Raw genomic sequence first — 17,132 nt, 5'->3', positions numbered from 1 at the left:
TCCTCCCTCCAATAGGCCCCAGTATGTGTTGTTCCCCTCTATGTGTCCATGTGTTCTCATCAGTTAGCTCCCACTTACAAGTGAGAACATGCAGTGTTTGGTTTTCTGTTCCTGTGTTAGTTTACTAAGGATAATGACCTCCAGCTCCATCCATGTCCCTGCAAAAGACATGATCTCGTTCTTTTTTATGGCTCCATATCTGCCATTTTTTGATCATGCAATACATGACCTAATACGTTCTTTCACTGTGCCTGTGCATCCTGTGCTCTACCCCACACATGTAACGACGTTCCCATACCTCATGCTTATTCATGCCATGTCACCTTTTTTTTTTTTTTTTTTTTTTTTGGAGACAGAGTCTGGCTCTGTCACCCAGGCTGGAGTGCAGTGGTGCGATCTCAGCTCACTGCAACCTCCACCTCCCAGGTTCAAGCAATTCTCCTGCCTCAGCCTCCGGAGGGTCTGGGACTACAGGCATATGCCACCACGCCCAGCTAAATTTTTGTATTTTAGTAGAGACAGGGTTTCACCGTGTTGCCCAGACTGGTCTCAAACTCCTAAGCTCAGGCAATCCGCCCACCTCAGCCTCCCAAAGTGCTGGGATTACAGATGTGAGTGACCACGCCCAGTCCACCCTTCTTAAAACACCAAAAAGACCTGTCCTCGGGGAGCCAGTTGGAGAATTCTGCTCGGGCGTTATCTCCCTTGTGTTCAAACATAAGCCCCTCACAAAGCCTTGTTTGGGAAATTTGCTTGGTCTTGTGTCAATTACCATTGCCTGGGAGCCTAAGCACTGTGGTCAGTAACCAAAGGCGCCAGGAATTCAGCTAGGAATCACTGAAGGTCACTCCCTGCCTGATTCTCACTCCCTGAGAAAAGCCAATCATCTCGAAACACTGCCCTTAGCCTTTTTTGGAAGAAGGAGCAAGTATGACATGGAAGCACAGGAAATGGCCAATGTCTAATGATTTTTGACCTACCTAAACGGTAATTTCCTTGGTACAACCTAATATTAATAGCTCCATTATCTGGCAAAAAGTTGTATGATAAAATTGGTTGTGTCTTAAGGATCTAAAAGGAGAAAGCTGCTCAGTCCCTGGTTGGTGATATCCAAGGAGGGCGGACCAGGGACCACTCCAGACTGGGCATCAGCTGTACTGGTACCTCAGCTGTACTGGTGTGGAGACTACTGAGCAGAAAGAGATGCTACTGGGGTTGAGCTTCACCCTAGGAGGCTGGGATCATTCTCCCTCAAGAACCCAGGGACCTGTGCAGGGATGGTCATCAGGGAGGCAACTCCCAGACTCCGGGCGGTTGAACTATGCTGGGTTAAGTTACAACAGCGCCACCACGTGGCAACCAGAAAGCAAGGCAGTTGAACTGATGGGACCCCGCATTCTTCCTATTGAAGAACTTACCTGCTCTGGGGATGAGTAAACCCCATGTTCTAGCATAATTCAGAGACAGGGAAGAGCCTCGAGGAGAAACAATGGACTTTCTACCTCTAAGGTAGATTACATCATGCTCCAAGCCTCAGTTTCCTCATATGTAGAGTGGAGATAATGCCTGGGCAGAGGGGCAATCTTTGGAAATATTCACATATGCATTCTCCCTATATTCTTCCCTTACTCCATGCCCAGCAGGTGGCCACTGCAGCGTTTTTCCAAGTAGAAAACAGAGAGTTGCAGGTGAATGGCTCTTCCCACCTTTTTAAAAAACTTACATCCTTTGAAGAGAAAATGCTGGTTGTTCAATGAGGCCAAGGGACAGATGCCTCAAGGCCAATGCACCTGAGAGTGGAGAGAAAGGGCCCTGAACAGTGGGGAACCTCTGAGAGTCCCTCTTTACTTCCAGACCATGTCCTCGGGTTCAGAGGGGAAATGAGCAGGGAGGTTGCTCAAGAAAGTGGCCATGGGGCTCCCAAAGCCTCACCAAAGATTTCCTCCTGCCTACAGTGGCGGAGAAGCAGCACAGTCCCTCGGCCGGAGGGGCAGTGTGGTCACTGGGAAGGTTCTGGGGTTGGGGAGGAAATGGATGATGGCCTCAATGCACCAGGCTCTGGAGAGGGGAGTCCCAAGGATGGCTGCCCTGGGTGATATGGTTTGGCTGTGTCCCCACCCAAATCTCATCTTGAATTCCCAAGTGTTGCGGGAGGGACCTGGGGGGAGGTGATTGAATCATGGGGGCAGGTCTTTCCTGTGCTGTTCTTGTGATAGTGAGTGGGTCTCACGAGATCTGATGGTTTTAAAAACAGGAGTTTCCCTGCACAAGCTCTATTCTCTTTGCCCACTGCCATCCACATAAAATGTGACTTACTCCTCCTTGCCTTCTGCCGTGATTGGGAGGCTTCCCCAGCCATGTAGAACTGTGAGTTCTTCATTAAGCCTCTTTTCTTTGTAAATTGCCCAGTCTTGGGTATGTCTTTACCAGCAGTGTGAAAACAGACTAATACACTGGGCATACCCACCAGCCCGGCAGAGTAAGGACTCAGGATCAGAACTGAATAGGTTTTAAAAAAAAATGCAATGATCTATTGCACACACAGAGCATTTGGCATAGGGTCTGGCACCAATATGCAAAATGAACGATAAATACTCTTTATCCTTGTTGGTGACACCAAGGACGGGTAACTCACTGAAACTGCACACGGGAGCCCTGCTCAGTCAGGAGCGATGGACTCACTGTCAGCCCTTGCAGAGTAGGAGGGCCTGTTCCTTCTCAATAGATGATTTCTGAGTTAGTACAGGGCCCTGCACTATAGACACACACACATTTATGGAGGAGAATCATGTTTTCAATTGTGAACAGGAAGCTGCTTTTTTGAGTGTGCTCTTGGAAGGCACCTCGGTTTTTTTTTGGTTTTTTTTTTTTTTTTTGAGATGGAGTCTCACTCTGTCGCCCAGGCTGGAGTGCAATGGTGAGATCTCAGCTCACTGCAACCTCCCCTTCCCGAGTCAAGAGATTCTCCTGCCTCAGCCTCCTGGGTAGCTGGGACTACAGGCGCACGCCATCACACCTGGTTAATTTATGTATTTTCAGTAGAGACGGGGTTTCACCATGTTGGCCAGGGTGGTCTGGATCTCCTGACCTCGTGATCCACCCACCTCAGCCTGCCAAAGTGCTGGGATTACAGGCACCTCTTTTATGCTCAATTTGCATGCCAATGAGAGGCAATTCTTCAAGGGAAGAATAATAATCGACTAAAGCCGGGGAACAAGCAAGAAAAGACATTTGAGCTGCTGCTACTCTTCAGTCCAGCTGTGACACAGGCCTCAAGCAATTCCCAGGCTTCTTAGGAGATCCCGGGACCTCACCAAGAGGGAAAGAAGAGCTGGGCCCTGGGCCTTAGCCAGAGTGGCTTCACTTGTGTGGGATTCCAGAAAAGACAAATCCATTCACTAGTTCCATAGTCATCCACAGCCAAGTTAGAGGTCTCAGTAGAATCAAAGACTGAAACCTTTGTCCTGTGACCCTGATGAAAAGTTCATGGAAATGGAACAGCCACGGGGGTCTGGGGAGGTACAGGAGGCACCATCTTCAGCAGAGAATACAGACCAAAGGTGCTGTTCGAGGCATCATTCTGATTCCCTCAGCAAAAAACACTCTGCCCCATCTGATTGCCATTTCCCTAAATAAATCCAAAGCTCCTGCCAAGATGCCCCAAGTACTTCCTCTGGAAAGCCACATAGCCCAAGCCACCCAGAAAACGATGCCCCAGGCATGGAAATTCCTGCCACCAGGGGTTGCTCTTATTTACCCAAAGCAAAAAAAAAAAAAAAAAAAAAAAAAAAGTCACTTTGAGTCTCAAGGTTTTGCAAAGCTGTGAAGTAGCATGTGAGCCAAAGCTTCATTGTCTATGACAGGGGCCTATCATTCAATTTGGCATTTTTGATCCATAGAGTTCCTGTTAATTTGTTTCCCTTAGGGCCCGTCATGATAGACTCCTGGGAGCTGGGTTCCAATTGTTCAGGGTTTTTCTGACCAAATTCACAGCCTGTTTGTGAGTTGAACCCACAAGCAGTTATTTTTTTTTTTTTTTTTTTGAGACGGAGTCTCGCTCTGTCCCCCAGGCTGGAGTGCAGTGGCCGGATCTCAGCTCACTGCAAGCTCCGCCTCCCGGGTTCATGCCATTCTCCTGCCTCAGCCTCCCGAGTAGCTGGGACTACAGGCGCCCGCCACCGCGCCCGGCTAGTTTTTTGTATTTTTTAGTAGAGACGGGGTTTCACCGTGTTAGTCACGATGGTCTCGATCTCCTGACCTCGTGATCCGCCCGTCTCGGCCTCCCAAAGTGCTGGGATTACAGGCTTAAGCCACCGCGCCCGGCCCCCACAAGCAGTTATTAAGTGCCCCCAGCGTGCCTGGCCAGTGTCCATGCTGGACACCAGGTGCTCGAGTCTGCTGGACTACTGCTTGCATCCCCTAAAACTATGAGTGTGGGGCCAAAAGGGGAGAGGCCCAGGAGAGAGCCCCGGCAGGGAGCCCTGGGGCCTGGCTGTGGCTCTTAACAAGAGTCAGTGACCAGCCAGGCATGGTGGTTCACGCCTATAATCCAGCACTTTGGGAAGCTGAGGTGGGTGGATCACCTAAGGTCAGGAGTTAGAGACCAGCCTGGCCAATATGGTGAAATCCCGTCTCTACTAAAAATACAAAAAATAGCTGGGCATGCTGGCGGACGCCTGTAATCCCAGCTATTCGGAAGGCTGAAGCAGGAGAATCACTTGAATCCAGGAGGCAGAGGTTGCAGTGAGCCGAGACCGTGCCACTGCACTCCAGCCTGGATGAGACTCCATCTCAAAAAAAAAGGCAGTGACTGATGGGCCACCACATCCCACTGCCACAGTTGGTTTCTGGGATTCATCCACCAGCCTCCCTGGGACGAAGGGCTCGGGTGGCTTTGGTAATTGTGTTCTCAGTCCTCTGTTTCATGGTCCAGTGCCCGCAACAGCCACCACACTGGGATACAGACTCCACTTAGCCACAGATTAGACACTGATAAAGCCCTGGGAACCCTTGATGTTTTCCATTTTAAGTTCTGACAATGAAGATACTCTGGAGTGTGGCTGGAATGGAAGTCCATAATTACTAATTTCATCTTTGGGCAGGAAATCAGGATGAACTTTTCAATCATGCAGGCCTAGCCAGTCACAGAGAGGTCTGTGAACCACTGCTTGGAATGTCTCACCACTGGGGACGATATCGTGGGTTTAAGCGTCCAGTTTCCAAAGCAAATGGGGCAAAGCTAATGCTGGAGCAGGCAATAAGCAGGGCAGGCCTTGGGCTGCATCAGTCCTCCAGAGCTGGCCTCCTACCTGGATGCGTCTCTGTGGTCAGGGCTTCCAGGCGTGTCCTGCTGCTTCCTTTTTATATTCTGACTGTTCCCCGGTGGCTGTGTGGACCTTGGAGTCTGAGCTGATGAAGTCCTCTGAGCCAGGAGAAAGAGAAATTGGAAAGGAAATCAGATAGGAGTCTCTGAAAACAGAAAAACATTTATCACCAGAGCCGCCACCACAGCATTCAAGATAAGGTCGTTCACTTCCTCTGCCATCCAACGAAGCACCTACTATGTGTAGCACTGAGCTAGGTCTTGAGGATATATAGGGAGCAAAGCAAAGGTGGCTGCTGCTCTCATCCAGAGGGGAAGAAACAAAGTCAAACAAGCAGTAGCGGTTCCAACTGAATGCTTTAGTAGAAAACCAAAACTGGGGACACCTACCACACTTTGGGGTCACTAGATCCCTAGGAGACGTGGAGCCATTTAAACTAAGACTTGAAAGTGTCCAATTTGTTTGCGGCACTCCTGAGATGGAAACACACTTTCCTCCCTCCACACCAATGGCTTCACATACCAGAATTCAGCTGGAAACCTAGGGAAAAAAACTAACTGGAAGAAGAAAATGACGAACCCTTAGAAATCCGGACCCAACCACTTGGGATCCTAACCCCTCTGAGAGTTGGCCACCTTTTCTTTCACTCCAGGATAAGCTTGTCCACTGGTTAGTGGATTTGTTGTTGTTGTTTTTATAAACCATATTCCTACAGACTAGTTGATTTTTTAAAACCAGGATGCAAAAATATAAGGCTTAGTCAAAACTTTAAATCATAGGACAGAAATGAGATAAAAAAAAAAAAAAACCTCATTTAAATGATGCTATTTTTGTGTAATATAAAAATCAGAAGAAGGGGAAGGGCTTCTGTAAGCCCCAAGCCGTATTTCCCAAAGCAGTGACTGTCTTTCATTTTGTTTCCCCAGCCGTGACCCTGTGCCCCCACCCCAAACAACATGCACCCCTCGTTCTGGGATGAGGTCTGCCTTCTTTTAAGAACAGTTCCACCCATACCCTCCATCCCTGAGGTTCTCATGGAAAATGCCAGTCATAGTGCCCCATGTCCCTGCCCACTGGAGTGTACATGAGACTCAGGCCAAGCCAGGATCTTCTATGGGATTCCCTGAAGAACCAGGGCAGTTCTGGTGGGGGCGTTCTATAGAAGGTGAGTGCGGGAGTCACCTGCAGCCTAGTTTCCAGCTGTGGTGGAAGAAGCCGCCACAGCAAGAGACAGCAGAGCCTGCAGGCAGAGAAAAGTTGAGATGCCAGGCAGAGGGAGCAGCCCCGCTGGGGCCAAAGCCTCATTCTGCCCTAGCCATCTGGGGGCTCTATGATGAGGCCGCATGCATTGCCCTTTTCACCTTAGTGGGTACAAGCTGAATTTCTGTCACTAGCAACTAAGAGTGCATTCCCCGGTCCACCTCTCATCCAGATGAGCTGCACCAGATCAGCTTGGAGGAAAACAAAGTATTCCCTGGTCAAACACCTTTGACAAGTGCTACATAATATAGGCCTCTTTTAGAAATTCACAACGCACATTAGCATAGTCGTGATTCTGAGTTCTACAGCAGAATAACTTACCGAATTTTAACTCAGAGTTCACCAGAATTTCTTGACCACAGGACTCTTTGTTAATGTACCACAGTTTAACATCTTATAGAACTCGTGTTACGTGGAACACACATTTGAAGACAGCACAAGACCTCATTTCTTTCTAGCTTGCTTAAATCTAGCAGATAGTGCAAATCTGTAGGACAGACATTCCCTAGCCCATGGGCACCTTTGTGAAAATCAAAAGGTGGCACTCTTCTGGGCCAAATGCATGGCCTGGAAGCAGACAATGCCATTGTGTGAATTAGAAACAGCTTCCCCAGCCGGGTGCGGTGGCTCATGTGTGCGATCCCAGCACTTTGGGAAGCAGAGGTGGGAAGACTACTTGAGCCCAGGAGTTCAAGACCAGCCTGGACAACATGGTGAAACCCATCTCTACAAAACAGAAACAGAAACAAACAGGGGAAAGGAAAAGAAAGGAAGAGGGAGAGAGGGAGGAAAGGAGAGAGGGAAGGAGGGAAGGAAGGGAGGGAAGGAGGGAGGGAGGGAGGGAGGGAGGAAGGAAGGGGAGGTGAAAAAAATAAGGCTCCTTTCCTCCTCTTACATTGCTCACGGTCTAGGGAGACTGACCCCAGTCCCATGGCTGCAGGGGTGTGAACACAGAGGGCACCCAAGGAGGATAGTAGGTATGGCTTCTGCCTGGAGGTGAAGCAGACAGCCCCCAAGGTCCCCCAGGAAGGGAGGGTCCGCACCCATCAAACTCTACCAACCTCTAGCCTATGGATTTTGTAAATTAATCTTGGCATTTCTGCAGGATATGTGAAAGCAAATCATCTGCCTAGTCTGCACCTGGGGACTTCTTGAGACCGTCAGACTTGTTGGATGGGCTGTAGTCTTTGACCTTCAGACACCAGCCCGAAGCGCAAGCTAGCTTTGGCTAGGGTTCCCCTACCTGGTGCATTTCTCTGAGTGGCTGGCTATCTGTGTTCATCCCATTGTGTCCAAAGGTAAAACATAAAGATGCTTCATCTCTCAGGCACCCATACATTCTAGTGCTAACGTGAATACTACAATGCAAAAATGTTCCTTCATTTTAGCTGAAAGACAGAATGTGGGGGGAAATAAAACAACAGCAATAAATGTTCCTGTTACTGAGCACTTACTAAGGCCAGGCACTGGGCCAGTATCTTTCCATGAACTATGTCATTGAATTTGCACAACTGTCTTAAGAGAAAGATGGATATTTGTGTCCCTGTTTTAGAGCTGAGGCTTTGAGAGGTTTAGTAACTGGGCCAAGACCACACAGCAGTGGAATCTAGACATAACCGATTATCTCTGATCCCAGAACCAGGACAGGGCGTCTCCGTTTGATCCCTTCCATGGGGTGGTGTCGAAGGAGGCAGAGAGAGCTGGGGATGATTCCCCACACGAGAGGGGGCTGCTGACCCAGGGTTGGCTTGACCTCCTTGCTGGCTGAGCCATTCCCTTAATGAGTGCCCCTGCCCTGCCCCAGGGACCCCAGCCTCTTGATCTGTGCATCCAGGAAGACAATCATCCCCACAGGACAATGTCAAGACCATGGAAACTTTAAATCACCTTATAAGTTCACACTCTATAATCCTCATTTTCAGAGAAAGATTATTATTATTATTATTTTTTTTTTTGAGACAGAGTCTCGCTCTGTTGCTCAGGCTGGAGTGCAGTGGCACCATCTCGGCTCACTGCAACCTCCACCTCCTGGGTTCAAGTGATTCTCCTGCCTCAGCCTCCCAAGTAGCTGGGACTACAGGCGCCCACCACCACACCCGGCTAATTTTTGTATTTTTAGTAGAGACGGGGTTTCACCATGTTGACCAGGCTGGTCTCAAACTCCTGACCTTGTGATCTGCCCACCTCAGCCTCCCAAAGTGCTGGAATTACAGGTGCCACCGCACCCAGCCAAGACTCTATCTATAAATTATAAACCTTTAGATGCATGATTCTCACATTTTAATATAATAACTCAAGATTAACAATACAGAGTGGGTGGCATTTTTAATCAGGGTCCTGCATTTTTGAAATTTTAACCCAATTCCTACTTGTCTGACTGCCATGCAAACCTCAGCTCCTAACACCTGAGGCCAGGCCCCCCTTTCAATCACCAGATGACCTACAGTAAAATATTCTGCAAATAATTTAACAGATAAATCTCATGCCCAGTATTCCATGAGCAACATTTCTTTAAAGTAATTCTGGAAAGAAGACGAATAATAGCCCAGACAGATGCAAACAACAGATGGCATAAGGAGACAGATCTTTGCTCTGAGTCCGGGGAAGAAAGGGACCACGGGCTGCATTTCCTCAGGCAGACGGACTATAACAAGGGCTTGGATTTGTCTTTGAAGAAGAAGAAAAAAAGCAGGCCTCTCTCCCTTTTCAGCTCCACTTCTCTTTCTTTTTTTAAAAAAAAATTATTTTATTATTATTATTTTTATTATTTTTTTTTGAGGCAGAGTCTCACTCTGTCGCTCAGGCTGGAGTGCAATGGTGCGATCCTGGCTCACTGCAACCTCTGCCTCCCGGGTTCAAGGGGATTCTCCTGCCTCAGCCTCCCAAGTAGCTGAAATTACAGGCGCCCGCCACCACGCCCAGCTACTTTTTGCATTTTTAGTAGAGATGGGGTTTCACCATATTGGCCAAGCTGGTCTCGATCTCCTGACATCGTGATCCACCTGCTTCAGCCTCCCAAAGTGCTGGGATTACAGGCATGAGCCACGGCGCCCAACCCACTTCTTTTTCTAATAGAAAGCTAATCTGCAAGAATGACACTAGTTCTCCCCAACAGAAACATATCTGGATGGAGTTAAAAGCGACAAAACTCTGTGTGAATGGCACATTGCACTTTTCAAAGCTCTTTGACATCCATCTGATTCTTACAAAATCCCCGTGAGCTATACTGGGCAGGTAAAATCATGTTTTCCATTTTCCAGATAAGAAACAGAGAGGTTTGCCTTCTGCCCTCTGCAAGTCTCCCACCTTGAAGTCCAATGCTCTTTCCACAAGAATACTGACACCCAACATTTACATAGCACTCTTTCTGCTACAACAACAGCAACCTAATTATTATGAACACTTTCTATGTGCCAAGTACTGCTCTTTTAAGTGTTTTACATATTTAAACTCATTCAATCCTTAGAGCCCGATGTTACAGCTAAGAATACTGGGCACAGAGAGGTTAAGCCACTTGCCCAAGGTCACACAGCTTGGAAGTGGTGGAGCCAGGATTTGGACCAGGATGGTTTGGCTCCAGAGTCTGTGCTCTTGTCCCTGCCTTATGCTGCTTCGCCATACAGTGGAATTCATTGCTTTATGGTCACTGCCATTTTGCTGCCACGCTCCAAGGAACTATAGCAATTGAACATTTGAGAATAATGTGGTATAGGAGCCTAGATTTGATGCCCAGAATAGCACCTGGCACAGAAGAAGCAGTCCATAAATATTTGTTGAATGTATGAAAAATAGATTATTCTTATTTAGTCTGGTGGTCACGTCTGCAAATCGAAGGACATACCCTCAGCCCTGGGAGCTCTCTCTTTTGCCACATTTCCTAGTGTGTTTGAGTCCCCCTTCCTGTTCCCCATCTTAGAGACAGTCTTAAGCTCTACTGCTTACTGGATTCCAAAGGACCTGTGTGTCAGCAGGCATCACTGCAAAACAGCATGCATTTCTAAAGTTACTCTTTACACTTCCAAATCACAGCCTGGAAAAACAATTGGCAAGCCTTACAGGACACGTGGACTTGCCCAGTTGCTTCTTCAAATCTTTCCTTTGCTGCCATTGCTTGAGTAAACAAACAGTCTTTCGTTGGCTCTGGAACACTCCAGAGCCTGGAGTCTATTTTAAAGCAATCTTTAAACATTTACAGCAATTTTCCAGTCCTAAAAAATATACTTTGTAAGGAGCTAAAGCATTTCGCCATCAAAAAAAAAAAAAATTCCACTTACCTCTTAAATGCTCCATCACTCTAGACCACTGCCCACTGGTCATGCCAACAGATTAAACCATGCTTAATTAACATGGTTAGATCATGACCACAGTGTCTGCCCAAGTCGCCCCCTCTTTGAACAAGCTCCTTGGGAGCAGCCTGACTGCAGGTGAATGCTGGGAAGTAGACCAAAGGTCATCCCCATGGCATTAGGAATCAGATTTCAGAAACAACTGCCAGACTGGCCAAATATGGAGGATGAACACATGCTCTGTGCTAGAGCCAGCCGGCTGCCCATCTTCCCTGTAAAGGGAAGGCAAATTCTCACACCAATTCTGCTAGATCATCCCACATGTTTCTTCACCTCCAAGGGGGCACAAAAGATTGACGAATACAGGTTGCAGAGGACACCTCCGCCTAACCTAGCAGGCACTCTGTCAGGCCAACAAGTGAAAGGCTGCCAGGGTAGAATTTCAGCGTTCCGCAAACGGAATGTTTTCTGATGTGATACATCATGATAGAGCAGAATAACTGAATAAGCTTCGAAGTCCGAGAGAGCTGGGTTTGAGTCCTCACCCTTCCTTTAAAAGATGGAAAACAACAGAATAGAGTTTGATGGGTGTTTTGATGATTATTCCTCATGAATAGTAAGGGCTGAGTCTAGGTTCTGGGTAGACACTGATGACTAAAACAGGCATGGTGTAAAATGTTAACTTTAGGAGAAGCTGGGGAAGCATCTGTATGGGAGTTCTCCGTACAATCTTTGCAACTTTTCTGTAAATCTGAAAATATTCTAAAGTAAAAAGTTGGCCAGGCACGGTGGCTCATGCCTGTAATTGGATGAGGTCAGAAAACCCAAATCCATGTGCCCTTGGTCAGATCAGTTCCTCTCCCCAAGCCTCTCTCCAGCACTTTGGGAAGCTGAGGCGGGCAGATCACTTGAGGTCAGGAGTTCAAAACCAGCCTGGCCAACATGGCGAAACCTCGTCTCTACTAAAAGTACAAAAATTAGCCAGGCATGGTGGCGGGCACCTGTAATCCCAGCTACTCAGGAGGCTGAAACACAAGAATCACTTGAACCTGGGAGGTGAAAGTTGCAGTAAGCCAAGAATGCACACTGCACTTCAGTCTGGGCAACAGAAAGAGAAGAGAAAGAGGAGAGAGAGAAGTTTAATTATAAAAAGAGAGACATGGTTCCTACTACTCTCATGGAATTTTTCATTTAGTGAATAAATGAGTGATATTTAATAAACAATATCTGCCTTCCCTTCCTCAGAAGTATTTGGGTCACAAGTAGTGGCCATTACCCTAAAAGGACTCAGGAACCTCAAAGATATAAGAGGTGACATGTTCTGATGTCTTTAGTCTGTAGGGGGCAGACTAAAGGCTTCAAAACCATACCCAATATTGATGACCTGTACGTATTTAATATTTTAGAAACAATATGATTTAAAGAGAATTGGATGAGGTCAGAAAACCCAAATCCATGTGCCCTTGGTCAGATCAGTTCCTCTCTCCAAGCCTCTCTATCTCTCCGTCAACAAACGGGACCCCAATCTCTGCCCTTCCCTACCTCAGTGGGTGACAGGAATGCCTTGTAAACAACAACTGTACAAATAAAAGGGAGAGTCTCTTTATTCAAAGAGCTGGGCATGTCAGGATGGCCTATACCGTGCTGCGATGTTTACCTCATTATACTTACAGTGCAGACATAAACCTTACTTCTTTTGCCCCTCTAGAATCCCCGTATCCACTCATTTTCATGCTAGAGCAGCATGAAGTTTAGTTTAAGAATGAGCGGGCAGGAAGCTGTGTACAATTGTCCTGAAACCCAAGCTTTACTGCTTATTTAGCTGTAAGTCTTTGGGTTCTACACCTCCAGTACCATATCTGTAGAATGGGGGTCATAACTGCAGCGTTGTTCTGAAGGTTAAATAAAGGACAAGGCTAGACCATCATAGACATTGTACATGCTGGTTGTTATTGTATAAAGAAGAAACAGATTCAAAACTCATTCATGAAGAGCCCCAGTGGCTATCTCAGCTTAAAGCAAAAGCAGTTAATCAGAAGTTCAGGTTGGGCACAGTGGCTCAAGCCTGTAATCCCAGCACTTTGCGAGGCTGAGGCGAGTGGATCACTTGAGGTCAGGAGTTCGAGACCAGCCTGGCCAACATGGTGAAACCCCATCTCTACTAAAAATACAAAAATGAGCCGGGTGTGGTGGTAGGGACCTGTAATTCCAGCTACCTGGGAGGCCGAGGCAGGACAATCGCTTGAACCCAGGAGGCAGAGGTTGCAGTGAGCTGAGACTATGCCACTGAACTCCAGCCTGGGCGACAGAGTGAGACTCTGTCTCAAAAAGAAGAAAAAAAAAGAACAGCAGTTCAGTTCCCCAGCTCCTCCCACAATTAACATTTTACACATTTATTCAGAAGATGCATCTGACCAAAACCTGGAACCTTGCCATTTATACACTGAGTAATTATGCCAGTGAAAACTAGCGCCAACCCTCCGGGCTCGGGGAACACCACGGCAGGGGCTGTGGGAGCAGACAGGTGACAGTAAAGAAACTTTCTGCTGTCAAGGCCGGGTGCTGGGGCTCACACCTGGAATCCTAGCACTTTGGGAGGCCAAGGTGGGCGGATTGCCTGAACTCAGGAGTTTGAGACTGAGCTCAGGGCAACATGGTGAAACCCTGTCTCCACTAAAATACAAAAAATTAGCCAGGGGTGGTGGCGTGCGCCTGTAATCCCAGCTACTCAGGAGGCTGAAACAGAAGAATTGCTTGAACCCAGGAGGCAGAGGTTGCAGTGAGCCAAGATCGCACCATTGCACTCCAGCCTGGGCGACAGAGCAGGACTCCATCTCATTACCAAAAAAAAAAAAAAAAAAAAAGAAAGAAAGAAAGAAAGAAAGAAAGGAAACTCTGCTGTCATGAAGATTGAATTAATTCTTGCTGCTTAATTTGCTCTTTGCTCAACTTCTTTCACATTAAACACAGTTAAAGCAGCCCAGATGCCCACCTGCAGCCTGTGGAGTATCGGGAAATGCTGCCTGTCCTGCACTGGCTGATGCTGCTGTAATGCTGAGTTCCTTGAGTTCCTCAAGAGCTAAAGAAGGAACCTTCAAGTTAACCTTAGAGCACCAAGCATAGCTTTAAACAAGATGTGCACATATATATGGCACTTTCCTCTGTCAAGCAAAGTAACAATAACCACACAGGGCCTGAGCAACAGACAACCTCAGCCTTTCTTGATGACCAGACCCTGGGGACGGCTCGCATACACAGATTCTCCTGTCCTCCCAGTCCTCCGTTCCTCAGATGTCCACAGTGCTGAGGTCTCCTTCAGGAGCAAAATTCATCCGGGCCATATCTTGTACACAGAGCAGGGACCCGACCCGGGGAGACCTGCCCACGCTGGGGGAGGCGTGCCTGCTGAGCTGGCTCTAGGTCCTTCTGATGTCGCCTACTTCCTGCTCATCTGCAGCTCTGAGCTCAAACATCAGATCCCCAGGAGTGCCTTCCCTGACACCCAGGCTAGGTCTGGGGTCTGTGCACCTGTCTTCTTGCTTCATAGCATTGATCACAGTTTCTGGAGTTGAAAATTATGTTTTTTGGGACTTACTACAGAAACACCCAGACAACAGAAGTGTTAGAATGGAGTTACTGAATGATGATATGTTTTCAAGTCAGATCATTCTAATGATAGGATTGAATGTCTTTTCTTCCTCCCCACATGGTCAGAGCCATAGATGGGAATCATGACAGTCGCACGGCCAAGGGCAACTCCAGAAAGTGGTAATGCAGGGGTTAGTGTTGCCCTTCCCTTCTGAAATCCACATGTGTGGAGCTTGGAGCCTGGGTGTCCCCTGTAGGGCTCTCCAGAACTGAACAACTGTGAAGCCCACCTTCAGCATTTGGGGCTGTGGGCTGGCATGGCCCTTATTTCACCATAGAGCTTTCTACACAAGTCATGATGCATGAAACCCCCGGAAGGGCTGTCAAGTGGAGACAGCTCTCATCACAGCATCGCCACCACCTCTTTCCCGGAGAGGGACACACATAAGCCAGGACCCTGACACTCTCAGGGACAGGTGATGCTCCTCTTGGCTGTTAGACATTCCCCCCAACTTCCCATTGGACCGTGTCCTCCCACTCCCCAAACGAGTCACCCTTTAGAGCTGTGGTTATACATATGGCTTTCTCTTCATTTCCAACCACCAGGTGGTGCAATATCTCACTTGTGCAAGTGTACTTTAGTAACGGAGGCTGCTTGGAGCCTCCTGAGAACAGCCTCCAAGAGGCCTAAGTGAGTCCATTCCCAAAGGAAGGAGCAAGAGTAACAACTAGGACTCAGCTTGCTGCAAAAGGCACCCACAAGGGGGCCGGGCTGAGGCTCCATGGCCCCAGCTCAGTAAGAGGAACCTCTGATTAGCGGATAGAACAGGTTTCAGGCTGAGTGTGGCAATTTTCCTCTGTCAATGGCTTCTCTTCCCTCAGGAACAGAGAACAGAACCCAAACCTACCACTAAAATTCAGAGTTTCAATAGCATTTGTGCTGACAAAACAAGACATCACAGGATATGAAGGTAAGACTATAGTGATGTTATTAAAACGGACTTCTTGAATAAGATAAATCAGTTTGTAATTAATGCAACAATTAATTGTTGTCAAAAAGTATCAAAAGCAAATATTGTTGAAATAAACTGCCGGCTCACTGCCTAGAGGCTCCGAGGAGACATCCTGTTGTGCCTACCTCCCTGCCTCCCTCATCTTCCTGAACGCCCAGTCCTCCCAGGCACTTGTTGTCCCCCAACACCACATCTCAGGCCGCCACAGACCCTGCTGCCTCATCTGACCTTGTCTCCACCCCCACCTTCCAATTCCCACACCTTTTTCTGCACTCAGATCAGCAGCCTGAACCCTTATATCCCAGGATCATCACAGAACAGACCCTTAACCTTCCCACCTTTCCCACGCCAGCTGTCCTCTGAGAACCTACCAGGTTCCGACCCTATCAAGGGAAGGCTGATTTTCCTTCCACAAGCCCAGAAGATCATGGCTTCAAAATAGAATCAGGAGGTCAGGCACGGTGGCTCACACCTGTAATCCCAGTACTTTGGGAGGCCAAGGTGAGTGGATTACCTCAGGTCAGGAGTTCGAGACCAGCATGGCCAACATGGTGAAGCCCCATCTCTACTAAAAAATACAAAAATTAGCCAGGCGTGGTGGCACGTGCCTGTAATCCCAGTTACTCCAGAGGCTGAGGCAGGAGAATCACTTGAACCCAGGAGGCAGAGGTTGCAGCGAGCCAAGATTGCACCACTGCACTCCAGCCTGGCTGACATAGTGAGACTCTGTCTCAAAACAAAACAGAAAAAAAGCAAAAAACACAAAATAGAGTCAGGAACCTTGTGCACTCCCCCGTGTTCTTTCTAAGCCATTTCACATCCCGCCACCTGCAAAACTCAATGTCCCTTAATGCTATGATGCTGTAACCAAGTACCCCATTTTTCTAAGAGAAAGAAAATGGTTTTAATTATTATTTCTTCTTCTTTTCTCTCTCCTTTTCTCATGTTCCTCACTTCCTACGTAGCTCTTTAGAAATGCAATTATAACCTTATAGCCTTGACCTTCCCTTCACCAGACACTCCCTACAGGACAAGCTTATCTGACTATGTGCTCACTTAGAAGCTCCAGAGCCAGAAAGCTCTCCCACCAGGAAATTGCCTCAAGAGACAGCTGTCAATTTCCAACCTCAAGTACGCCCACGACGGAACTCTTTCCCACCTGGAGAGCATCTCAAGACAATGACCACCTTAGAACCTAGTTTTGGGCCAGCTGGACCGCCTGGTGGATAAGGCACTGAAGTGAGCCCAGTGGTCCCCCACCTGCTCGCTCCCTGCCCGCCTGCTGTGCATGCAAAGTCCCCCCTTTAAAAGTCCCTGCTTTCTGCCCCAAAACCAAAGCAGTGCCCTCAAAAAGAGAAGCCTGTACTTTTTCCCCTAAGCTAAGCTTTGGAATAAAAAGTCACTTTTTCATGTCAGTCCTCACTCTTGTTTTTTGGTTTGTGTGTTTATTTGTTTTTAGAGACAGGGTCTCACTCTGTCACCCAGGCTGGAGTGCAGAGGCGCCATCTTGGCTCACTGCAACCTCTGCCCCCTCTCCCCCAAGGGCTGAAGTGATCCTCCCACCTCAGCCTCCTGAATAGCTGGGACCACAGGTGCACACCACCACACCCTGCTAATTTTTTGTATTTTTAGTAGAGACAGGGGTCTCGCCATGTTGCACA

The 17,132-nt window shown here is 47.9% G+C and overlaps 1 protein-coding gene and 1 long non-coding RNA gene across 19 annotated transcripts in view; one reads left to right on the top strand and one right to left on the bottom strand.

The window, feature by feature from the left end:
- The window catches only part of TACC2 (transforming acidic coiled-coil containing protein 2), a 258,151-nt gene that overhangs the window by 200,867 nt on the left and 40,152 nt on the right, over positions 1–17,132 (bottom strand). For 17 of the 18 annotated variants that reach the window (XM_050804563.1, XM_050804557.1, XM_050804568.1 and 14 more), the window contains one exon: positions 5,310–5,422. In XM_050804563.1, coding sequence (XP_050660520.1) covers positions 5,310–5,422 — 113 coding nt within the window. Of the gene's footprint in view, positions 1–5,309; positions 5,423–10,858; positions 11,012–17,132 lie in introns of those variants that run through there. The other variant, XM_050804573.1, reaches the window with a different exon arrangement.
- LOC126962906 (uncharacterized) lies at positions 1,398–16,884 on the top strand. Its single transcript, XR_007728859.1, has 3 exons — positions 1,398–1,688; positions 15,341–15,429; positions 16,488–16,884. It is a non-coding gene; the product is annotated as an uncharacterized LOC126962906 (long non-coding RNA).

The sequence above is a fragment of the Macaca thibetana genome, chromosome 9 (assembly GCF_024542745.1).
Source record: "Macaca thibetana thibetana isolate TM-01 chromosome 9, ASM2454274v1, whole genome shotgun sequence".
NCBI classification, from domain to species: Eukaryota; Metazoa; Chordata; class Mammalia; order Primates; family Cercopithecidae; genus Macaca; species Macaca thibetana.
This window is presented reverse-complemented; position numbering and strand designations above follow the sequence as displayed.